The sequence below is a fragment of the Tauraco erythrolophus genome, chromosome 2, assembly GCF_009769465.1.
Source record: "Tauraco erythrolophus isolate bTauEry1 chromosome 2, bTauEry1.pri, whole genome shotgun sequence".
NCBI lineage: Eukaryota > Metazoa > Chordata > Aves > Musophagiformes > Musophagidae > Tauraco > Tauraco erythrolophus.
Genome location: NC_141466.1, coordinates 129,008,191 through 129,034,647, shown reverse-complemented (window position 1 = coordinate 129,034,647; position 26,457 = coordinate 129,008,191). Strand labels below are relative to the sequence as shown.

The following is a 26,457-nucleotide window of genomic DNA, read 5'->3' as shown; positions in this document are numbered from 1 at the left end:
GAGGGATCAGCGGCGTGAATCCCTCCTGGAAACAGACAACTTGAAGGAATAGTGAGAAGGGCCTGCTGCTGTTGGGTTGGTTTCGGTGTGTTTTGCACATCTGCAGGGTTTTGAGGATGCAGATATGAATATGTACACTTTATCAAATAAAGCATTAGTGCTTCTCTCTAATGCTGTGGTCAGCATTTCCCACAGTAACTTACGGAGTGCTGCAGTTAACGGAGATCAAGCTTTAGCAAATGAACTGGTGAGACTTACTAATAACACTTTTTTCTTCTAGGCTTAAGTAGCCAAAGATGAGTCGTGGATTTTCAGAAAACAATAACTTTCCATATGACAACAATCAAATGGTTTTGGATATGATCCTCTGTTCCCTAATTGGTGTGCCTCAGCCTATCAACTGGGACAGTGTGGCAAGGCTGGTTCCAGGATACACATCCAAAGAGGTGAATTTACTAATAAAAGAATTTGTATGCTTTAAGCAGTATTTTATGAAGAAGAAAATGTCATTGGGGGAGGGAGGGAAATTGAAGTTAAGGGATTTTTTTTTTTTCTGAAGTAATTTATATCTGAAGAATTGAAAATGTTAAATGAGCAGTAGATGAAAACAGTATTTTTTCTTGTTTTTACAAAAACGGAACGTTGAAATTAAGAAATAAATTCTGCATTTTATTTCATTAGAACTGCTATAGAAGAACAACTAAAATTACTGGAAAGTAAAAACTAAAAAGTGGAATAATAAAAAAAAAGTAGTTGGGCTAATGAATTTCAAATTGCATAGCTAAGATTTTCATGGAAAGGATGGTGGTACCCACTAACCTCGTGTAGATTGTAGTATACTTACTAGCAAACCTGGTAACTTTCTCTGCTTGTCCTTACAATTCCAAGGGAGTGTGAGTTACAGATCTCCACTAGGTAGTTAAGAGTGTGGTTGCCTTTTGGTCCTACAAGATGTGGATTTTTCTATCCTTGGTTAGCATAGAGTTGTAAGAACCTGGTACCTCCATATACTTTCTGAATTGCTGAATTTCATGGTGAAATGCTTACTTTCCTTTAATTTTGGAATTTTCGGTTCTGAGGGGAGGTCAGCTAAAAGACAAAAATGTCTTTTGCCCTTGTGATTCAGCAAAGCTGGAAAAAAAACAAGCCAACTGTCTTTATTTTCTTGAAAACTTAATCAAATGTGTCAGCTCACATTTATAGCGTTGCTATGGGGCATCGCTGTAACCTTGTATGTAGAACATAAAAGTGAATGATTGGGAGTAGAAGCTTATGTGGAATGTTACTGCCTTTCAAGTGCTTGGCAAAGCTCTTGGGGGGTGTCTCTGCTGTTTACCTTTCAATTTGCAAATAGTATTGTGCACATTAAGCAAATAAAATAATTGTAAAAGTCTCTGTTGAGCTCTCTCCTCGTATTAGTTAGGGTGATTGATTAGTGTATGTCTGGTTACTCTGTTTTAAAAGAACGAAGTGTCTCAAGTGTGTGGAGTCCCCGTTTAAGACAATTAAGTAAAGGCATACCTGTGCTTTTTTGTGTCAGTTGTATATGGTAGATTGGCATCCTTACACATTTGAGATGCTACATCAGTATCAGAAGGATGTCACTGTGTGCACCTCTCCCAAAGTGGCAGGTGGCATGCAGCAATGTCACTTAGCTCAATCCAAAATAAATAACTAAAACCAGCTGCTCGGATGGAGTCTGACGAGCTGTGTCACAAGGAGGATCACCTGTAGAATTAAGCAGATTTTCTTGTATGTGTAAATTACCTGTGCTGAACCAAACCCATAGTTGTCATTGTATCAGTACAACTTGACAAAATGGAAAGACTTTCTAGTTTATCTAAACACGGAATGGAAAGTTAATGGAACTGCAGTGGAAATGACCAGTCCCTTTTGTCCAAATCAGAATGGAAGTCATAAATCAAAAGAATAGTAATTATGAACCGATTACTGTAGCTACTCTTAATAATATTTGACAATGTTTATGGTAAAAGAACTAGTTACAAAATGGCTATTTAAACTTTCCCCATAAATTTCTCTTTTGAAGATTGTGCTTAAAATCACAGGGTTTAAGGAAAAAAAGGTTGAAACAGGTTCTATCTTATTTTTTCCTCTTTCTATTAGAGTGTTTAATGCTGGTAAATCTTACTTATTTTACTGTACGTTTGTGCACTGTCCTAGTAACACAAGTAAGTAGGAAGCATTAGAAGTTTAATATTAGTAACTGTTCTCGTGCAAAAAACATCATGAAGTATAATATCCCTCTCAAATTATAGTTATTAAAAATGTACTGAAAGCTACTGCTTCATTGTCCTATCATTCAATCTTGTGACAGTGTGCAAAAAGGTTTGATGAACTAAAAAGCAGTGGAAGTTCACCTGTTGACAACCAGTATAATCCCCTGATGGCCACTGGTGGGAGTCCTGTGGAAACTTTAGCTACGTACATCAAATCTTCCTTGCTCGATACACAGCCGGAGTTTCAGGAGCCTGCCATTGGGCAGGATTCCATTACTATAACGGGTATGTTTTTAGCCATTCTGAAATATATTTGCTTTGGTTATCATCAGCATGTGCCTGCTTTTCTGTCCTGAGTGGTGAGTTGACCCAGGACTAGTTGTCCTTGCTCTTTGAAAAAGAAAGTTAAGTTTAAACATCATACATAAGGTCACTTTCAGTTAGTTTAGATTAAGAATCGATATTTGTTTGGGTATTTTTAATATCTTGTCCTTCCAAAAGGCATAAATCCTTTTGCTAAATTTTCTGTTTAGGATTTTTTGGTGGAGAGAGGAATTACTCCCCTGTTTTGTATCGCCAGTGATTGTACCGTTAAACCTACAGCCATTTGCAGTCACATTAAGCTGCTTTATTAAAATAACTAGAAAGTTTTGTGTAGAAAAGCTGCAGAAAGCTGAGAAGGCCATCCCTTGAGGTCAGACCCTTCTCTCCCAACAAAAAAAGCCCTGTGTTTGCAGTGCTGCTGGGTGGCAAGGTGGTTACATAGGAGTTGGAGCACAGTCTAGCTGCTTTTTATGTGAGAGAGTCTTGCAGTGACAAATGACATGTTGTAGTCAATTGTGTGTCCCAGGAATAATTTGGCAGAAGACGACCAGTCCTAATAGGTGTATTTCAATCATAGCACAATTAAATATTGTTAACATCTCCTTAAGTACTTCTCCCATAAGAAGCTGTAATTAACTGTGTGATACTTATTCTCTGATTTTCATTGTCGACTGAGATGTTTTCAGCACCTTGCAGGACTTGGTAAACAGATTGCCTGAGAAATTTGCTTCAGTAATTAGTAAACAATTTCTGTGTTAAAAATTAAGACGACAGTGAAATGTTTAAACAAAACGTTCTCTGTTATGATGTCCTTCACAGTGCTGCAGCTTTCTGGTCACTGTTCTCCTTGCAACAGAAAAACGACTGTTTTACCTTTTCTGGAGAATGAATAAAATGTTTTTAATAACTCTAATCAAGAGATGATATTTGAAAACTGTGTATGGAGTAGCTAGACTGAACATGCTTCCAGTTATGTACTTGTCACATGTATGATGTGGAATAAATGCTTCTAGCACCCACAGGTGGCTACTTATAAGATTAGTAGCTTCCCAGTAGGCAGTTAACAAGCTAACTCTGCTTGTAGAACTCCTCAGACAGTTGGTGTTTTCTTTTTAACAATGTGATACATGTAATAAGTATTAATGCAATTAAGTACCCTAATGTTTCCTACTACAAGATCCTAGCCTGAGATTTCTCTCCGTTTTCTTCACAACTTTGGATAAATAATTTTCTCTGTTGATACGAAATTATGATAATTAATCTTTTTCTTACAGGCTTGTAGCGGACTCACCTTCTTAATATTTGTGAGGTACTTTGTGTATTTCAGAATGGGGGATTTGAGAAAAGCCTATTGTGATTTTTTTGTTGTTGTTGTTTAATTACTTCCTAGTGGATTTATTCACATCTGCTTATTGTTAGGATCAAGAATTTTGGGCCTGTTTGGATTTGTTTGTAGACATGAATAACAGCAAGAAAAAGCAATCAGACCAAATTCATTTTGAGCTGGATTCTGGTTTTGCCTGAGTTATAAAAGCTCATTTATTACTTGCTAATGATAAGGCAAACTGCTGTTAAGTCCCTCTGAATGCATGTTATGGTAGTAAACAAGCATATAGGTTAGCTTTTTACTCAAAGTGTTTATTGCCAACTTTCAGAAGTCAAACAAACTATAAACTTTGTGAGAAGAGGAAAAAAAAAACAAACAAGAAGAAATGTATGGTGAAATTCAGACATCCCCATTAATTTGGCTGTGCTGCATATTTCAGTCAATATTATCTCCTTTTCTTTAATAAGTAACCTAGCACTCCCACCGTGGCTCTTTTCATGTTTGCCTGCAGTGGAATGGCTGCCCTGAAGGCTGTGGCTGACCCAGCTCCTTCCACGGTTTTCCTAGGGTCTGTCTAGTAAATCTTTCCCTTTTATTAACTATCTTCCCTCTGTTATGGCCTTACTGAGGCTTAACTGTGCAAGGCCTTAGGCTGTGTCTTTGGAGAAAGGTTTGTTTCTTCTGCCTCTGGTGCGATTCCTTTCCTTTCCTGAAGGTGTAACTACTGCGTTCTGAACTATATAGAGCTTCCAGATCATTTTTGGTGTCAGTCTGCTGTGGTTATTTAGCCATAAGATGAAGAGGAGTAGAGAGAAGAGTCTTCTTCAGAAGAGTATGGCCTCTTACATTACACGAGAGGGAGAAGATGCTTCTGGAACTCTTTCCTAGAAATCTGAGAGCAGGGCGTAATCATTGAAAATCATGACCTTACGTGTTTTTATCAGTGGAAGACAGGCATGTGCCCTTCTCTTATTTAAAAAAAGTAGTCATCTTTCTGGCTTACAGGCAAGATTATTGAAGTTTCAGATTGCAGTGATCCATTCGTCGTAGTCGGAAAAGTTATTCGATATCTGAATGCTGCAGTTGTCTTCACCCTTGGTCCAGAACTCGCTGGGTTTGGAGACTTGGCCTCCTGGAATTCAGTGGATTTTGTGGCCAGGTTCCACCGCTTGTGCGTTTGTGAAGATAACCTATTTGAAGTGAGGCGCAGCAGATCTTCATTCCTGGAATAAGCTACGTGATGTAGTTTCTAGGACTAGACATGTTTCATGGTCTGCTTGCTTTGATCATTGTTTCAGATAATATGCTGCTTTAAGCCATGTGTCTGAGAAACTTGGCAAAAACACATCTTAAGAGACTTCTGCGCTTCTGGTTGGAAGTAACTTATTTCCAGAGCTAACAAATTATGGATAAGAAGCAGAGTTAGTCTCAAGTTGTTCTATCCTGACAGCAAAGCTTCCTGAAAACAGAAGTTTTGGTGTGACAGTCTTAAGACCCACATTCCACAAAGCAGACAGGAAGAGCTATAGGAATGGACTGCATTCCCAGAAGGAAATGCTGAAGACTGCATCAATCTTACTGCTCTATATTGAGACAGGACCGATCTGGGTTTGCAGCCAAGTGTCTGGGCAGCCCAGCAATGCTGCTGGTCTGAGTTTCCAGTGCATGGCATTCGGAGCAGGAATTTGGATTATCTAGTAGCCGTTAGGGTCGCACAGATTTGTTGCTAGTTGTGTAACATTGCTCCACCGTGAGAGCTGTACTTCAGCTGCGTTTCCAAGATGCTGAAGAGCAAAAGGTCAGGTGTTTTTGTTCTAATGCAGCCTTTTTTACTTACATTTAAGGAAGACCCAGCACAGCCACAACGCGGATTTGTTCTTCAGAGTTGGAAAAAGGTCCTGTGCACCAAAGTGGAGAAAGCACTGATGAAAGCCAGGGGTAAGACCATTGTCATGTGGTTGTTATCTAGGGGATTACAGAACTGACAGAAAGATATCTAAATTGCTCATGTTTTCCTGCTGTCAGAAAGAAAACAGCTGGGAACATCCTAATAAATGTTGTAAGAAGTTTTGAAACCTTACTTGCTATAGAAATACTAGAGGTTGGTTTGAGAATTTCTTATTTGCAATAGGGATAGCTTATTTATAAATCTGTCTATTGTCTTCCGCTGAGTGATTGATCACTGCTGTGGCAAGAATGGAAAGCATAACCTGATTTTAAAAAAGAATGAAACAAGATGGATGCTCAATGCCATTTTAATAAAAAAAAAAAAACCACAAAAACGTTCTGTAACATAGATTTGTCCTATGTAAAAGCAGGAAAAGAAAGCTGTAAATGAGAAGTGCGAATGAAAAATTTTGCTACAAATTCCAATAGCCATGCATGTCACTGTTTTTCATACTATCATATCCCTGTTTTCCATACTATACAAGTATACATAGAAAAATGTGTGTGTTTGAAGCCTAACAGTAGCCATCTTTCTGTAGAGACACCATTTACTGATTTCTAGCTTTGACCTTTTCTTAAGAAATAGACAACTTGATATACAATAAAACAATTTTACTTTCCACTGGTGAAAATTGCTAATGTGTGCTGTTATTGTCCTTGATGCCTCAGTAACTTGGGCATATGTATCTGCCTATTTTTTTCAAGAAAATTAAGACGAGAGAACAAATAAATTCTCGGTGTATTTCAGGTAGTGTCCCATAACAAACTGGTGACAAAATTGGGGACTGGAGCTAGAGATTTTCTTTTTCCAGTCTCTTAACAGTTAAATTGCGCTGGTTATGTGCCGGAGGATATGCATCTGTGTCCTTCACCCAACAATGCTTATCTGACAATAGTTTCTATTAATAATTTGTATTAATAGTCAATAATGGCAATTGGTTTTCCTTCTGTTGATAAAAACCTATTAGTGACATCCGTGTTGCAATGTGTGATCCAGATTTGGGAATGAGATCTTTGCTGATCGGTTTTGGTGTTCTAATTGGCTTACGGCCCTAATTTGGTTTGTGACTTGTTTTCTTTCGAAGGCCAAATATGGTGATCCATGTGTGCGACGAAGCAAAAACCTCAAAGAAGATTTTGTGTGTCCTCGAGACCTCTTGATTTCAGAGATGAAATACTTTGCTGAGTATCTGTCAGTGGATGCCCAGCGCTGGGAAGAGGTGGACATTTCCGTGCACTGTGACGTTCACATCTTTGACTGGTTGATAAGATACGTCAAAAGGAACACTAAAGATTCTGAAGCTAACGAAATGCCCGCTTTAGGTAAAATGAAGTGTGTGGATCATTTGTTGTAGGTTCACTGTGTTCTGCACTAATGGAAGATTAGTGTTTTTGATACAGTTCAGCCCCAGTCTCGTAGTTTCTGACTGTTGCACAGAAGCTTGGCATTTGTTAGAAAAGTGTTGCAACAGCTGTCCTCCGGTCATTGTAACAGATGCGTCTGATTTGTCAACACTGACAGTTTTGAGGAAACATCGTGGCAGTTGAAGCAGTGGAAAAGGTCTAATATATTCTGGGATCTGGTATTTTTAATTAAGATTCTTCAGACCTCTTCTGAACAAGAACAGAGTGGTAGTTTTAAAGCACTGATGATTGTTGGGTTTGGTTTTGTTTCCTCTATGTGTGATGTGAAATTATCGAAAGAATTAATGTAAAAAACCTTTTTGTTGTTGTTTTTTAGAACCGTCAAATGTCATATCAATTCTTATTTCATCTGAGTTTTTGAAGATGGATTCATTAGTAAGTATTAAGAAAGAATGATTGCCTTTGCCCCCATAGGGCACAGTTAATTATCAGGTGTCTAAGAGCTTCGTTGTTATGCTTTGGCTGTTACGTAAACAGATGATGCAAGGAGAAAACATTGAGATTTTACCACCTTTCTTATTCAATGCAGTAATCCAATATTTGCAGAATCTCAATGTGAGAAAACTTATTAAAAAGTTATTTTGAAATGTGATAGTGGGATCTTGGATTTGCCTTCTGATGGTTAAGTTAACATCAGTTAACATCAGTAAAGTTAAGTTAACATTAGTAAATCTAAGTTAACATCAGTATCTGACTTCTGATAGGTTTTATTAAAAAAGATTATTAAATCAATTAATACCCTTGGTTTATATCCTTTTTACATGAATGACAGTCCTACAATTTCGGATCTGGGTCTCCAGCTCTGTATAAGTAGTATCTACTGACTTGTTTGTTAAAACGTTTGTCAGAAGTTCTGTCGTTGGGGTGACCCACAATTAAATACACAGTAAACACAGCTCTTTAGATGGAGATCCAGGCAATACTATGTGTAATGTGTTCTGCAGTTCTCTCCATACAAGCAATTGGAAGGTACCACTTGTGGAAGATGAGACATTTGTGCAGTTGTTTTCTGGTCTGTAGAAACCTTTTGGAGGAGAATGTAGACTAATTCAGAATCATGTTAATTCAGATTCTTCTTTAGATAAATCCGAGACTTGTTTTTTACTTTTAAGTTGAACCAAAATAGTTTTCCAAAACACCACTTTAAGAAGGATAAAAATTTGAAGCAACGACTACATCTTTTGAGGTAGCTTTGTCTAGAATTCCTTAACATTGTTTTTACTGTTTCTGTTTTTTCCTAGGTAGAGAAATGTATTCGTTATTGTCACAAAAATATGAATGCTATTGTAGCCACACCATGTAACATGAATTGTATCAATGCTAATCTTGTCACGCACATTGCTGATCTCTTCACGCACAATGAAGTGGAAGAGTTGAAGGACAAAAGGGACAAATTTAAAAGGTAACTTTTTGCTCTGTAATACACTGCCGAACTGCTGTAGGGCTTTTGGATCATTTTTTCAGAACAGCTAAGACACTTTGGGGTTTGAAGTAATACATTACAGGAGAATATAAATTGTATATATATCTTTAACACAGGATATCATGTAGCTACTTCAGAATTTAATATTAAAATTATGAGCAAAAGGAAATAGCTTTTTATAGGAAATGAGCAAAAGACATGGACAAATTATTCATGAATTCTTACATGGGAGCCAGGATTAGGTTAAGGAACCTTTTATGTGATGACATGCTCCTAATTTGTAGAGAATGGTTTGGGTTCAGCATCCTGTGAACTCTGATGTTTGGACATAGAATTTAGGATGGCTGGAAGGCTGAATAGTTGTGATGGAATACTATTTCATACGTGAAGACTCCAGCTTAGTCAGCATCAAGATAGGGACCAGTTACTGGAGGGCAGACTGACAGACAAACAAGGTGAAAGTAGGAAAGGATTTTAATCAGTAAGATTGAAGACATTACAACTTTTAGAATTAAAGTTCAGTGTAATTTCACAGTGTTCATTAGTAAAAGGTCTTTTAGTCAAGGTAGAAGATGGCAGTTTTTGTTGGCAAACAAAAGAGGAAAACAAATTAAAAGATCTATTTCCTCACATCTGTGTAAAAATAAGAGATGACCAGGTCAGGAAGCAGTTATCCAAAAAGATTAGTTTAAAGGAAAATCACATTAAAAGCTAGATTCTGAAAGAAATATGGTGACTTTGCATATCATCAAAGTATCACAGTTAGTCTCACTGTACATAAAACTATTCCGTTTTTTCTAATGGGTAAGCTGTGTTGCTGTCATTAATAGTAAACTTTTCTGCAAGAAGATTGAGAGACTGTTTGATCCAGAGTACCTAAATCCAGATTCCCGAGGAAATGCAGCAACATTATACAGGTATGGTCTTTTTATATTACTACTGCAGTTGCAAGGATGAGTCCCTGTGTTTTGAAATCCTGCTCTTACTCCAGTACTTTCATTTTCTTCTTTTATTTTTCTTTTTAAATCTAGATGTTGTTTATGCAAAAAGCTGCTAACTAAAGAAACTGAGAGAAGAATTCCTTGTGTACCAGGAAAAATCAACATAGATCAACATGGGAGTATTGTCTATGTTCATATAAGGTAGTGCATATATATTAAAAATATTTCTTCAGCTATAAGATTTTGAGTGATTTTTAAAAATACTACTCATTTAGAAGTTATCAGATACTCACATTACAAAATGAAGTCATAGACATGTGAAGAGCAGTATGAAACATCTCATATTGTTATACCTAGCCAAAAAAAAAAAAGGCAATTATGGTGTTGCACTTCTGAAATCCATTCAGCAGTACTGCTGCTGAATGGAAATGGAAAAACTACAGCCATGATTACTTGGAGGACTATTTTGGGTTGTACTGCCTTAAATAGAAAATGCTCAGCTAATTCTTTCATCAAAGGGGTTTAAGATATGTGTAGTTGATGACAAATTAAATTAAAGGCTGAATTTCTATGAGGTTTGTTGCAGAGTGATAGATCCACCTCTGCCAGCAAAGAAATGCTAAAGAGTATTTTCTAGTCTGACTTTATACTGTCAGATCAAATACTCAGCCTGCTCAAAGACACTATAAATAAACTTTGCCAGTTGTTTTTCTGTTCTAAAGTATTTGTCAGAGGAGCTTCCAGGACCTATTCCGTATGTGTGCCTTGTTCCTTTGGCACAAATGTTTAGTTCAATTCTGCCTGATCCATGTTTGTGAACAGCTGGATTCTCTTCTTAATGAAGATCAGTGTGTGATCAAGTGCAGTTCCCTCCCTCCCCGTGTGCCCCCTTTAAGGAAAATAGTGGGAAATTCATAATGGGAGACCTTTTTCATCAGATCTATTTTGTTCAGAACAACCAAAACACAGTTCAGTGTCAACTCCCAAGGTAACACATGTTTAGTGTTACCTCTCACCACCAGTAATTCTGTTGTGTGGCTTAAATTCTGCCTAACAGTCTAAATAGAACCGAATCTTGCGACCCTGTCCTGACCTATTAGGCTCATTGGTGATTAGCCACGTAAAATTCATTAATTGTATTACTTCACTTAAGCTGACTGTATGTAGCTGCTATGCAATTCCGGGCGTGTAAATGTGGAGGGTTTTAAAGTTACTCAGAGGATTATTTAGGTTCTAATTATTTGCCTTGTGGTACTTGGGACTGCTTTTCTACACAGAATCCATTTACCCTTCCTTAGGTGAAGTGATCTTGGCCACTGATGAATTCAGGCTTATGAGCTATTACAAGCCTATGTTCAGTGACTTAAAAATAGATTTATATTTATTGGTCCTCTGGTGGTGCCTAGAACTAACTTCCTGTTGGAAGTACTGCTTGCTTAGTCTAGATTAGACATATATAGAATAAAAAAACAATTCAGGCCAGGGCTTAAAACTGTGAGAAAACAGTGTCTCCTCTTGCTGAAGATAACAGGCACCGTGCAGGTTGTGTATTCTCTTTTGAGTTCTGAAGAGGCATGTGTCCTTGTATCGCTGGGGAGGAGCAAAGGCTGCATTTTTAAGACCAGAATTCTCAGATGTGTATGTTCATCAAAAAGACATGGTCTTACATTTTCAGACTTTCATATTTAACTGAGTAATTGCTGTTGCGTTGCATGTACATAGAAACATGTTATACTGGCTTATAAAATAAATGAAATAGAACGGCAGCACTTCACTACTGTTGCACAGCATATTCCTTTAAAGACAGAAGACTGCCATATGGCCGAATTTGTTTGCATGTGCATGTTTTCATTTCTTCTAGTTTGCGTATTGGGTTTTCCTCTGGTTTATGGTTCTCCTGATTTCCAAAAGGCTTGATATTTATCTTAGCTTATAAATTTGCGGGATATGGAGCTTAAGATGAATCACGCTGTAATTCTTTGTTATTAGCAAGTTTAGGATGTTGTGAAAGAATATAGGCTCTTCTGTCATGGTCTGAATTTAATGATTGTCCCACATTGTATCCTTCCTGTTCTAAACTCTTCTGTAGGCTTTTCACCAGTGGAACATGTGTTGTTCTGCTTCTTCTCCACCTCACCTGTCTGGTGGCAGGATCAAAACAGAGTTATGACTCTGTGTGCAGCCTGACCTTTTGCTTTTTCAGAGACAAAACCTGGGAAGTCCACGAGTACTTAATTGCCCTTCATGAGGAGTTGAAATCTTGGCGGGATGTTTATTGGCGTCTTTGGGGGACTGTCAATTGGTTGACGTGCTCAAGATGTAAACAAGTTAGTATATTTTCATTTTCACTTGTTCGTCTGTAAATGGCTTGTTGTGGGGTGACTTTTGCGGGGTGAGGCAGGGATTAAAGCAGTTTGGAAAATATATGGCAATAAAGCTTGTTGTATGGTCTTTATAGTGCAAAATGTTGACTTGCATGGATAATCTCACCTCTCGTTGTCTCTCTTTTTATTCTAATGTAGTCTTTCCTGTGTACTGAATTCTCCCATTGCCAGTACCATTCGCAGCCGGTTCTTTATCCAGGTGTAGCAAGTGCTCTGGGCTCAACTGGGACAGGAGTATATCCCTGTTGTAACCAAAAAGTACTTCGATTTGATCCTACAACCCTCCCGAAGGTACTTCAATACTCGCTCACTTTAAAAGAGCATAACACATGGCGGGAGGGTGACAGTGTGTTATGAAATAGATCTTCCCCAAAATAAGGTTTGTAAATTGTTGCGGTGTCCCAAGGCAGGCTAGGTCTGTGGGGCACAAGAGTTCAAAAGTTGAGCTTTTGTTGTCTACTTACTGAAATCAGTTCTTCCTGTTAACTCAAATATTTGATCTTTTGTGTGTTTGTATCGCAGGGCTGCAAAGTGAGGGATCACATGGTTGATTTACCTTCAGGAAAGGAAGATGGGGATGCTTTGCTATCTCAAAATACTAAAATATTGAATGATCTGCTTCATCATAGAGATGTTATTGTTGTTCCTTTCACTAAGGATGAGAATAGGTACGAATGTTGTTTTGTGTTACTGAAATAACTTAGCCCTTAACATGTGTGCATGTTACATTTTATTTCTCTCCCATTTTAAAATGGAACATAGGATTGTGGAACATGGAACTTGTGATTTAGTTAGCAATTGGGAAGAGAAGAACAAATACTTTTTCCTTTTACATTTCAAGCAGGTACTTAGTCGTTCATCCTCTGCAAGCATTCACTCCTGTCTTTATATTTTAATGGATTCTTATCAAAATATTATGTGGCTGACTTGAAGGTCTGCTTTCTCTCTTGATACGACATGACGAGTAAAGAGAGACTGGTTCTAAAGTTGTGAAATAGAAAAATTTATTTTTGTTTCACGTCTTTCTAAGTGATTCTGGTATTGGGCTCTGTGATGAGAAGGGCATTGAATGTGATGCGCTTGTAGAACCAAATACGCCGTGGGGACCCAAAACTGGAGAAATCAATGCTGTGAGTGCTGATGTCTTTTTCCCCTTTTATCTGATAATGAGAATTCTTACAGGGGTACTTCGAAGAATTCATTAGACACTTTTAATAAAACCAAACCCTATACGTTGGAGGAACAAGTGCACTCCTGAGCTTTGCAGGGTAGTGTAGGCTAGCATGGGTACAAAATATCTGGTTGGTGAAAAGGCAAAACTTTTACCATGTCTGCTGGTTAATATTTCTGTATATCAGAGGCAATTCTCCATATGTCTGTGCTTTCCTCTCTGTTCTTAAACTGATGGTGTTTAAGGATCCAGTCATACTTTAAAATACATCACATGGCAAATATTTAAACAGTTGCTGCCTTTGTTTCATCTGCTAATGTATCTGGGTATGTCCACATGACTTTGTGAGTCCATAAACAAAGAACAGTAACTTGGGTTGTGTTTTGGTTGGAGTTTTCTGTTGTTGTTTGGGGTTTTTTTTGTTGCTGTTTTCTTTTTTTTTTTTCCCCTAAGGATGTAAAGATATTTTACTTTCCAGCACGATGATGCATGTATCTTACTCTGTGTATGTCAGGTCAGCAGAGATACTTTCAAAGGCAAGTTTAAGGAGATTCTTTACAATCCTACCTCAGATTTATAGAGAGCTTTCATGCAGAGATAAACTTGAAGTTCTGTACCCGTCGTGGAACTTCTGGTAACTCAGCGATCCTGATGGTAGCATAGTGCTGCTGATTCCATGAGAATTTCAGAGTATCGAAAGCTCTCCCGCAATAAATGCTGGAAACTATTAAATTTCAACTCCCTCACAATCTGGTACATGACTGCCCTCTCTGTCCTCGACTGCTTTTTTGCTTAAAACCAGCTGTAGATATTTCTAGTGCGAAGGTGTTGGGCACATTAAAACATGACTCTGAGTTCATGGCCTTCTAGGTGATACTGGTGTAGATTGCTGTACTGTAACACACCACTCCTGTTTTTAGAATTCCACTCACTTTTTTTTTTATTCTACTTATTAGTTTTTTAACTTACATGCCTTTCTCTCTCTTTCTGTAACTACAGTTTCTTTCTCTGAAGAACTGGACTTTACAGCTGGTTAGTAAAATATTTTGTTCATAATTTTAAATATTTGCTCTTCAGTAGCAGAGAACTAGCTTTAATTTTTATCTTATTTTCTGATTTGGTGGAAAACGTATTTTCTTTTGCTTGAATTTGGAGGTTGCAGTATAGGAACACTTTTTACAAGAAATTATAGAGCATATGTGAAGTACTACTTTGGCCTGAATAAAAATTAGAAAGTCCTTTAAAATGCTTTTATAAATGACAACAAACAATAGACCAGCACTGCATGCATCAGTTCTTAATAGTTTGTTAGGCTGCCAGAAATGTAAATCATCAAAATTGGAGGTTTTGAGTGTGTCTCTTTGATGGCTTGTCTAAGCTGCTTCGTGTTGTCTTTATGCTGCTGCTTCATTGTAAAAAGCTGTTTATCAGAATTGAGGGCCTAGCCAAATGCAGAGAATGGGGAATCATTCTTCCAGTAGCATGGGATGTCACATGATTTACTATTTTTGTATGGAAATGCTAGAGAGCAGCAATTTACCTCTGTCACTGTTGAGGATTTGTGCTGCAGTCTCATATTCCCAGTGTCCTATAGTAAGACTGTTCTTCTTGTAAAAACATGATTCCTAAACTTGTAGTCCACGTTAAGCTTCATTGTTTCTCAGAGATTACTGAGCTGTCATTATCACTTACTTGAAAAGACATACGTGTCTATTCAAGCAATGTAAACATCACATGCCTTAATATTTTCGTTATTGTGTGCTGATCAGTTAGGAGCTCTTCCCTCTGATCCCCTCTGTTGCAATATTGGAGCCCATAGTGTATTATGATGTACAGGAGAAAAGGAAAAAAAATATTTTAGGTATTAGGGCGAGTTCAGGGAAAAAAAAAAGGCAACCAGATATTCCAGACCAGCTAGCAATAAATTAATAATGCAGATAGCTCTGGTGTACATAATCTGTGTGCATTTGTAGTGCACTGCAATAGGCATGCTTTGTGGTATTTAATTACTGTCTCAGCAATTTCAGGCAGTTGGCAAGATGCAGCAAGTCCCAGTGGAACTGTCTGTAAACTTGTAGATTCCTGGATTCTATAATTATGTGGGTAGCTCAGGCATTTGCTACCATAATGTAGATTTTCTTATTGATTAGAAAAATAAAATAGCCAGGAATATATTGGATATTAAACACTGAATCATACTACAGCCTCTCTGGGCAGCCTCTTACAGTGTTTGACCACTTCAGAGAAGTATAAATAAAAATATTTATCAATACATTCTAAGCAAAGATTTGAAATTACATTCTCTACGTTTGAGAATCATGTTCTTGCACCTAACTGCACACAGTTGTGCCGCTAAGATAAGGAGCTAGGTTTGAGGACAGCTCCTTCAGGACAGATTTAATGTGTCATTTAATAGGAATCAAGCCTCACTTAGGATCTGTGACACTCTGCTCTTCTCAATTAGAAACAGCAGTCGTTGTTATCTGAAGAGGAGGAGTATACCACTGGCTCAGAGGTCACTGAGGATGAAGTGGGGGATGAAGAAGAAGTATGCAGGAAACCAGGTACAAGAAGTCTCTACAGTCATCCTCCGTGGAATTTAGAGATAGGGATTCAAGGCAGCAAAATTCTTCTGTAAGCAAATTTTAAACATTAGGCATTTTAAAAATATAAAAGAATGTTACTTGAATTTTATTTCTAGTTTTTCTCTGGTTAGATACCAATTACCCTACTACTCAGTGCCATCAAAAATCACTGGCAGATGCAGAAAGCTGCAGCTATTAATGTCTGAGATGTCCTCAAAGTTGATCAAGGGCATGTTTTGCAGGAAAGTCTATCAAATTACTTGTATGAAGTTTCTTACAGGTAAACGTTGGAAGAAAAGGCAGTAGCTATGTGACTATGTTGTTGCATGCTTTCCTCCCCCCAGTATTTTTCTAGTTACATAGTGAAGTGATGAGTGAATGTGGCTAGAATTGTGTCTACACAGAAGATAAGCTCTATATGATCTAAAAGGATTTTTTGTTCTCTCTTTTTTTAAGTATGAAAAGGGGTTTAGGAACATGGAAAGCTGAAAAACAGCTTCTCTTTTCCACCCTAGTAATAAGCCATTTGAACAGAGGCTTGACTCAAAGGGATTGGAGTGCACCAGTACCTTTGAGAAAGGAAGAGGGAGAAGAAAAAAAAAAAAAAGAACATTTTTGTAGTTTGACTTTAAACTTGTTTGGTCTGATATCACTCAGCTTGTTAATTGGATTAGTATGATCAAAGATGTAGCTTGTATGTGCATTTGCTGTTAATTTTACAACAGAAAACTTGTGCAGTTACATGTACCTCCTCTACATTTTAAATGGGTATTTGAGCTCCTGTATGCGTGTGGTAGCAAATCGTTTGAGTAATCTGTGTGTATTAGCATGCCTTCAACACTAACAAAGGGAAAATAGTCTGTTCATTCACTCTGTTTGTAAAGGAATAAAGGCAAAAAATTCTGTTGTAGCTGTGTAGAAATTCCAAATATTCTGTGATGGTGTTAGTAGATATTTCTTCAATTAGCAGGGAGAAAGGAGAAATCAAAGAAATCCTACAAACACCCAAAGAAAGTGGTTTCTTCACCTAGTGTTCAGAAAAAGGAGAAGCCATCTGACAAGGTAAAACCAGAGCTGTGAAGCCAGCCTCTGGTTGCACTGAATAATGTGGAATTCTCTTGTTTTGATCTTAAAACATACTTAACATGGTTTTCTTTCTTTGATAGTCAAGTTCCCGAGATGCATCTCCATTCATGTAAGTAATTTTCAAAGTCCTTGAGAACATATGGTAGTATATCTCTTTTTGTAATCTGTTACTGATAACACTGTGTGCATCTTTCTTTTCTAACCAGTGTGAGTATGCAGCAGAACAAATGGGATGCCTCCAGGTCACTAAGATTCAACCAAGATGCTCAAAGAGAAGATGGTCCGTTCTTGCATGAGTTTAGCTTTCATAAAGTTAATATTATGCAAAGAAAACGATTCTTTCATATAAGACATGGCTAATTTCCTAAAACATAGCTTTTTAGAAACCTTTAGGTTGAATTTAATCTCAGATATAGCGATGGGGTTTTGGGTGGGTTTTTTTATAGTTACTCCTCATTTGGAAAAGAACAGATTTTGACTAGGCTGATCACTAGTAATCAGCTGTATCCAAACCACGCAGCAATCTCAGACTCTTCCAAAGAGTACAAAAACATTCATACCGCTAGAAACTCCTTTTGAAAATGTTACTTTAGGATTCAATTGGCATTTATTAGCAACCTCATCTTTTCTGCAGGAGAAGAAATGTTTGTGGTAGGAAAAGGGAAAGAAAATCCACCATATAAAACTATACATTTTACTGTTCCACACAGATTGAAAAATAAATAGGCAGCATTGGGCCTACTGTCTTGGAAAATATTGGAAAGGAGTTTGAAGTTTGCAGGAGAAAAAGGAAAAATGCATTATTATTGTTGTTACTATAGTTTATGTTCTTTATTTGAAATGTCAGCACATAACCTACAGAGATTATAGTTGTGTCATCTGACTACTATATAAGTATGTGAATAATTTTTCCTGCATCCCTGTGCCAATTGTTGTCTGTGGAGATAGAGATCAGTACTCACTTCTATCTCTTTCCCAGTCTTTCTGACTAAAAATATTCAGAATTCTATTCTTTTGTTCTATCTTTTTTAATCTTTCCTCTTGTGCATTTTTGCTGTTTTGAAAACCTCTGCTTCAAAACCATTTCCACAGATTTTGATCTCAGCATAATGCCTCAGGCTGAGTCTGGTATCTGCCAAGAACGTGGCTGAAGCTACGTTATGCATAAGGGTCTTCTAGGATCTTGGTTGTTCAAGGTTTTTATATAAGCTGAAAAGAGAGCTGCTTTTACAAATAAAACAACACTAAAGCGTGCATCTATTTCTTCTCTTTGTATTCAGTAGCAAGGAAAACTTCTGTTCTAAATGTTCTTTCTTATTTCTGACAGATCAGAGAAGAATGTCTGAGATTACAGGGCACTTAATAAAAATGAGACTGGGAGACCTTGATCGAGTCAAGTCAAAAGACAGCAAAGAAGTAAGATTTGTCTTGTCACAGTGTGATGTTTACAGACTTGGAGAGCCTTGGTGGCAAAAATATGTAACACAAATGAAAATACCATCTGTTCAATACTTAAGTTAATGAACCGAATTTTATCAATCTTCATGTTGTTCTAAGCTTGATTTTTTTTTTTTTTTTTTTGGGGGAGGGGGTGGGGGGGAAGTAGTTTAAAATAATATTTAAAGTTCACTGCCTTTAAAAACTGGGCATGGAAAATAAGACAAATTTAAAAGGCTTCAGTACTCCGTTGTGATAATGAAACGAAGTATGCCATAGTTTCTGCTGAATATTGGTCATTTTTATGAAAATCATAGAATCATAGAATTGTTAGGGCTGGAAGGGGGGACCTTCAAAGGTCATCTAGTCCAACCCCCCTGCAAGGAACAGGGATATCTCCAACTAGATCAGGTTGCTCAGGGCCTCGTCCAACCTGGCCTTGAACGTCTCCAGGGATGGAGCATCCACCACCTCTCTGGGCAACCTGTTCCAGTGTTTACAACTCTCATGGTAAAAAATTTTTTCCTAATATCCAATCTGAATCTACCTCCCTCTATTTTAAAACCATTACCCCTTGTCCTATCACAACAGGCCCTCCTGAACAGCCTCTCCCCATCTTTCTTGTAGGCCCCCTTGAGGTACTGGAAGACCGCTATAAGATCACCCTGGAGCCTCCTCTTCTCCAGGCTGAACAGCCCCAACTCTTTCAGCCTGTAATAAGTGACTTTGAAAATTCACTGATTAAATTGGAATAATGTCAAAACTTGATTATTTTTTTTTGTTTTGTTTCTGGATTCCAGTATGCAGGAGGCATTTATTCTAGACTTGAAGCTCAGATAAAGGCCTCAGCGCAGGTCAGTGCACGACAAAACAACGCTGAGAAGAACGCCAGGTAAGATATTTAAAAGGAAAAAGCAGAGTGTGGATTTTGGGGATGGGTGGGTTTTGTTTAAAGAAAAAGCATGCCTTGTTTCATACAGTTTTTTTGCATCAGCATCCCTTCCAGCAGGTTAACCGTATATGATGTGAAAGCTTCCTTTATCAAATTAAACTAGAGCTCTAAGAATGAAACTCCTGTTCCCATAACGGAAGAACTGCTTTGTAACTTCTATGTTGGAAGATTGGCTGCTTCTCCGATACAATTTTCTGTGAAATTATGGATGACTGGAAGAGCGTTAGCCAAGATTCTTTAACGTGTTCTTTGACCTCCTTCCAAAAAAAAAAAAAAACCCCACACCAAAAACGTGCATTTATGCAAATTGTTCTTCTACACCTTGAATAGATAAAAATGAACTGAGAAGCTGGCACATGCTGTGTGGCTGTAGAGCCTAGAACTGGTCATAATTTGGCCAGCAGGTGAGCCTCTGGAGCTGAAGCCTGTCCTGGAGTTCCTGACAAGCTTCTAAGGGATGGGCTGGAAGCTTCAAATATGTTGTCAGAGGAATTTCATAGATTCATAGATTTCTAGGTTGGAAAAGACCTTAGAGATCATCGAGTCCAACCATCCCTAATCCCCATTAAACCATATCCTCAAGTAGCTCATCCACCCTATTCTTAAACACATCCAGAGATGGGGACTCAACCACCTCCCTGGGCAGCTTATTCCAGTGGCTGACAACCCTTTCAGAGAAGAAATACTTCCTAACATCCAACCTGAATCTGCCCTGACTAAGCTTATGCCCATTTCCTCTTGTTCTATCACCCATCACTAATGTAAAGAGCCCTTCCCCTACCTCCCCACCATCTTTTCTCAAGTATTTATAGGCCGTAATCAGGTCTCCCCTCAGCCTCCTCTTCTCCAGGCTAAACAGCCCCAACTCCCTCAGCCGCTCCTCATAAGTTTTATTTTCCAGCCCCTTGACCAGTTTAGTCGCCCTTCTTTGGACTCGCTCCAGGAGCTCAATATCTCTCTTAAAGCGAGGGGCCCAAAACTGGACACAATATTCCAGGTGCGGCCTCACCAGTGCCGAGTACAGGGGCAGGATCACTTCCCTGCTCCTGCTGGTCACACTATTCTTGATACACGCCAGTATCCCATTGGCCCATTTCTCACAGGTCTTATTTCTGTCAAAAAAATGCATGTGACTTTCTGTAGAATTACTGATTTCCAAAGAAGATGTTGGACATCGCAGTTTTTCGGCTGTTGTTCCTTTGTACAAATATATAGTTTGTGGGTACGGGTATCCTGGCAGAAAGGCAACTTTCTGAATACTGGATTTTGAGAGAGATTTTTTTTTTTTCCTTCTCTCAGAAGACACTTTAACATGAAAGTCATTTCAAATAAATACTGTACTAGAGAGCTGACTGGACAATAATTCCACATTCTAGAAGTAATAATGTACATGTGTTTCTTATATGTTCCTAATCCAGGTCGAAATCCCGTTTTGGTCAAGGCCGTCCAACATAAGGACTCATGAAAACACTTTCGCCGGAATACATTACTGCTTCCTGAAGCTGTACTGCACTCTGATGTGCAGAGAATGCACATCTCTGAAAGCTTTCCAGTGACTTATTTATTACTTTAAGCCTTGTGAATTATTTTGTGCGAGAAACGAATGCAAATCCAATAAGGTCTATACTTATTTTAATTGTAAATATACTATTTCTTAAATTTAATTGCTTTTTTAGGCTATTGTGTTGAGTTGCATAGAAAATATTTTATAAATCTACAAAGTTAAATTATTGGACTAACTTTATTTATGGGGAAGACTTAAATATGCCTTTCAACGTGCTGGAAATACTGAAAAGGAAAAAGCAAGACTACTGAATTCCGAATGCGGTCAGCAGCGTTAACACACGTCGCCTAATGTATTTGTGTTGTGTGTAGTGTTTAATGGTACGTTTTTAGGTCAGCCCTCTGGGGATTTGCATTTCAAGTCTGTGACAATACCTGTGACTTAAACTAGTCGAAGCAAATTTTTAATGCAGTTCTGAGGCTTCCTTCTGTATATCACACAACTCTCATTGGTGTGAAGGTGGGTAGCAGGTAGAGACTAGACCTCCAAAGATTATAATAAAGGCCATGATGATGCAGTGTTGTATCTTGCACGTGAACTGCTTGCTTGACTTGTGTGTGAAAGGGATCTTATTTCCCATTCCTTATCTGACTCCTCTTGCACAATACAGTGCTTTGTTCCCTTCTAATATCCAGACCTTAGGACGCAAAGCAGTTCTATCTCTTAATGATGCTATGCCACTAAATTTCCGAGCAGATACACTATTAATTCTGCATCTTTCAACTGAAACGAATCATTATGAAGACATGTGCATGTAGATCTTTTGAGTCTAGTTACTTTCTGAAACCTGCCTGAATAGTACTGTTTAGAAGTCAGATGCACTTTCAAGTTCTGTATTTGGAGCAATAGAATACGAGTTTGTCTACATGTAAACTCCAGGGCTACAAAAATGAAATAACTTGCCTAGAAAATAAGTTGCATATTAGCAAAGAAAATGGCAATAATGGCAATAATAATGGCTGAATTCAAGTAAACACATATTCTGACTTTTCGAAACAGGTAGAAAGAGTGCTCAGGGAAAGCTTATTCCAGGCCACGGCTGTACAATAAATTGTGAGTTTGGAATTAAGTCAGCAAGATCCTGGGTGGGAGGGGTGGGGTGGGGTAAGGAGAGGGAGGATCGTTTTTTTAAATGCACTCTTCTCTCTGTTCGGGCTTCTCTTGTTTGTCTTGTTTCTTGAGGATTTTCAGTAGGCATTAGAAGACTAGGATAGCAATACTTGAAAATATACTGCTTTCAAGGTGGAAGATTTTTATCGAGACAGTTAAAAACGAATGTTGTTTATTGTGTGTTTTGTCCAATGCTAATAGGAAATTTGGAGCCCAATGAAACCAACAGGTAAAACTGTGGATTTCAATGACTTGGATTTTGGGCAGGAACGGTAACTCCACAGGAGTGCTTTAATCTTCATCAAATAAATATAAGGCTTTATTAATGCCCCAGGCCTGTTTGCAAGTAGTAATGCACTTGTAGTAAGCGTTGGAAAACTGATTGTTGTTTGATAAAAGAGGAGGTATTATAAAATCCACCGAGCATGAAAATGCAGTAGAATAAGTGTCATACTACAATTTTGTGACTTCTGATAGAGGATTGTTCCAAATTCCCATGGTAGACTTTTGGTATGAAAGTTGCAGGCTGCATGTATGTGTGTTTAGTTTTCATAGAACTACTGACTAGAAGAGAAGGGAAAATTCCGCTGGTTTTGTTCTGTGGGAAAGTGCCAGTTCTACGTGCCAGTATTGTTTTATTCAAAAGTATTTTTGAGCATATAAAAATAACATACATGATGTGCAGTCTACCTTTTTTCTCCTTGCCAACCACCTAGAATTTTTATCTTGTATTAATTTTGAAAGTTTGTTTTGGTTTAATGGAAATAAATGTTATTGATTTAAGAAGTGTGTGAGTTTTTCTATAGATATTTGTAAGAACTAAGCAAGTGCATAAATGTTTTTTTGATGGTCTCAATCATGCTTGTGTATTTGTGATTAAATTGCAGCGTCATGGTACAGGCTTTTTATCTGTCAAGAACAGGAGATGGTTGAATGTGGAGGCTACTTCAAATCTACAAGAACTTAAAGGAATTTTTATCTGCATTGAGTTTTGAAGCTGGATTAAAAGTTCATGAGTGAGCTGCCCTACAAAAGACCCAAGTATGCAAAATGTCAAACTAAGCTATGTCAAAAACATGTTTAACTTTGCCTTCCACTACCACAGTGCTGATCATACCATGTAAACAGTCTGTTAAATCTATGAATAGGGTGAGTTTCCATGATTCTGTTTCTAGAAATTGTTGAATGGATGTCCTGTCCACGTGCAGTTGGTATAGTGAAATGACTGCAGTGTACGTCCCACCATTACATGCCTGATTAAACTAACTTGCTGCACTGCACCGTTTGCTTGATGCCCAGAAATCTTGGAGAAAGGGCCGGAATTATAAATTCAGCCACAGTAACGGCTCCAAGAGAAAAAGACGACGTGTTAGGAGAAATGTGGACATATGGTTGCCTCAGTCTGTAAACATAGAACTGTGAATAACAAGGGAATATTGGATGTGGCTGAGAGGATGCTTCTGTTTGCCAGAAGGGAATTGATTTTTTTAAAAAACAGTTTCCTGTTGTTGAGTGTATGGGCATACTGTATTGTGCTGGAAAACTGCTCCTGTCCATCAGATGCTTGCTTGAGCAGTGTGTGAAGTTTCCTGCTTCCATTTAGGCAATTCCCTCTCCACTCTAGGCAAATGCAAAACCTTAAGTTGTTATTGACATCCAGGAGAGCAGTATATATAGGCATATAAGGAAGACATTCCTCCTGCAGCTGTTCTTGGTGACATCTAATCTGTATGAACTGTGTGTTCTGAGGTTTTTTCCTCTATTTCTTAGTAATTGGGAAGTAAAGATGACTGTGCTTATGTTAAATTTATCTTACTACAGGAATAGATTTACTGTTGAATCCCCTGTTGGCTGTATCTATAAATAAAACCAGCCATGGGCTTTTCCAGGCTTAAGGCCAAGGGACAGCACGGAATGGCTGTGTCCCTGAGGTTAATGTCTCATCTTTGAGCATCAGTGATGGTGGAGGTTGATGAAACCATCAGCCAGTCTGAAGGCTACAGCAACTGACACAAGGTTGTCACAGGCTGCATGAGCTCCTCTACTTGGGGCATTGCAAGGGCTTTGAATGCTGATTTCGTAGCTGCTGCTGCTGCTGGAAGCGGGTAGCATCCACAGGTTGGGGAGGACTGTGCGCTCCCACATAGCCCTTAGTAGATGCCTGTTGCTTGTCAGGCTGGTGTGGGAGAAGTTTAGAGAACTTGTCCTATGAGGAGCGGCTGAGGGAGCTGGGACTGTTTAGTCTGGAGAAGAGGAGGCTCAGGGGGACCTTATCACTCTCTACAATCACCTGAAAGGAAGTTGTCAGGAGATCGAGGTCGGTCTCTCCTCCCATGTTACGAATGACAGAACAAGAGGGAATGGCCTCAAGTTGTGCCAGGGGAAATTTAGGTTAGATATCAGGAAAAATTTCTTTACAGAGAGGGTTGTGAAGTATTGGAACAGGCTGCCCAGGGAGGTGGTGGAGTCCCTGTTTCTGGAGGTGTTTAAAAACCGTGTGGATTTGGTGTTGAGGAACATGGTTTAGGGACCCTGACAAAGCAGGGTAAATGGTTGACTCTGTGATCTTGAGGGTCTCTTCCATCCAAATGATTCTATGATTCTAAGTGCGTCCTGCTGGTTTCCACTGTTGTGCTGTGTGCTCGGCAAGCAATGCTGTCCTCCTGTATGAGCCCAGCGTCCAGCTATGTCACATTCTGGTTCATGATGTTCAATGTCAGTTCAAAAAAAAATCAGTTTCCACCTGTAATTGTAGAACCTGACAAGTTGTATTCCTGCCTGTTCTGTAGCTTGTTCAGTGTTGGAAATCATCTCGCCTTAAATGCACATCTCCATCCTCCTCTTTCCTTGTGTACTAAGTTTAGAAAGCAAACGAATTTCATCTGAACTATTCTGGCCCTGATTCTGTTATGGGACACAGGTGGCAATGACTGTGGCTGTCATGATGCTTCTCCCTCTGGGCTTGCAGTGCTGATCCCTGAGGACAACAACCGAGCAGGAAGGAAGAATCCTACGTGGCAGCCTTGAGCTAGGACCCTCTCAGCTAAACAGCCATTGCAGCTGGTAGGGAGTGGGTAGCAGTGGTGCGCTGCATCCCAGCAGCAGTTTTCATTCTACACCTGCCTGTAGGTGACCTGTAACTTCTGCTGGGTTTTGCACTGGGATTGTGAACACTAAGGGCCTGCCTCCTCCAGCTTCTAGGCTGCCTCCCCATAGAGAATGAGGGAGATCTTTCTGGAGTTCTATCCTCTAAAGTCTCATGCCGCTTCTCATCACTGAGCTTCCAGCTCTCTGGGATGCCTCTTGCTAACAGAGGTCCCAGAAAACATTGCCTTCACTGTCATTTGGAATATGCAAAGATAGATCTTCATTAGTAGATAAAGATTCCAGCATGTAAATATTTCCAGTGGTCGAGAGGATTGGTTGCTAAAGCATTTTGGTACAAGTATCAGTACCAAATACCAGCTTTGGTACAAGCCATCCTCTGGCCTGGCTAAGATAACACAAAGTATGTGATGCCATGCAGCGAACGAGATTAGGGAACTCTCTTCCTTTTTTCTTCTTCCTAGGAGGTATTTTGTGCACAGATCTGTCTTCTGTATTTTCCACATAACCTTGTTAAGGCTTGGCTGGTCATAGGCACAGGGAACAATCAGGCAGGGGTGGAAAAACAGCTGCCTGAGATTGGCTCTAATAGTCCTGCCACTGAATGCATGGTCGTGGCTGGATGTGGCCTTTGTTCAAAAAAAACGGTGCCCATGATGGAACTGCTTTTAGTATTTTTTTTAATCACTTCTGCTTGAACTGCTCCCACATTTCCACGTGAATTATTTAAGGCTAGAAAAGCACACTTACAATTCTATTTTTAGTTATTAAATGCGATTGTATTATGTTTTGTATTTTTGTTCAAGCTATAGTAATTACTTTAGTATCCGTGGTGGTGAAACGCGCTAGCACAAACACAAAAAGAATTTGCTCAGGCAGCAGTTTCCTTATAGCATAATGAGTTGCTACTTTGAATTAAAGGTGTATTTACCTCCAAATGGTTGAAGCAAACTGCATTATTAACTGTATCGCTTATAATCTTTGAATGTTCTCTAGTTCTCTGCAAGCTTTTAGTGGTTTGGTTTGGGTTGTTTTTATTGGAGGAAACTTTATTGAAGCAAAATTAACTGCCCTGCTAAACTTATTTTCAATGTATACTATCTGTAAAATACTAGGTATGCTTTAGAGATGTCTGTTTTGGTTGCATCAAGTAGTAGCTATTGGTTTTGCAACAGGAATTCTGCACTTATTCCTTGTGGAACAGAATTAGGAGAAGATACTCTGCCATTGTTATGAGACCAAAAGGGGCAAAGCTTGTCCCTCTGCCTTTTGAAATCCCATTTTCAAAAGGTGTTTTTTCCCCACAGAACATGTAGGTTTCTCTCATATTGGTCAGGACGTATTTCTAATTTATTTATCCTCATCTCGATGTTGAATATTAAAATTAAAATAGACTTTGTGCTATAACACAAAAAATGGTATTTCCTTGTTGGTTTATT

The 26,457-nt window shown here is 38.5% G+C and overlaps 1 protein-coding gene across 1 annotated transcript; it reads left to right on the top strand.

The window, feature by feature from the left end:
• Positions 1-296: 296 nt before the first annotated feature.
• On the top strand, positions 297-20,702 carry SANBR (SANT and BTB domain regulator of CSR). The gene is given in 21 exon segments (XM_009979513.2): positions 297-446; positions 2,336-2,522; positions 5,733-5,826; positions 6,921-6,949; positions 6,952-7,158; positions 7,577-7,635; positions 8,502-8,662; positions 9,514-9,600; positions 9,715-9,825; positions 11,828-11,951; positions 12,147-12,299; positions 12,531-12,676; positions 13,039-13,138; positions 14,179-14,211; positions 15,644-15,743; positions 16,735-16,826; positions 16,931-16,959; positions 17,057-17,130; positions 18,178-18,266; positions 19,088-19,179; positions 20,658-20,702. Coding segments are annotated over 21 exon segments (2,154 nt in total). The 3' UTR covers positions 20,695-20,702.
• The last annotated feature ends 5,755 nt before the right edge of the window (positions 20,703-26,457 follow it).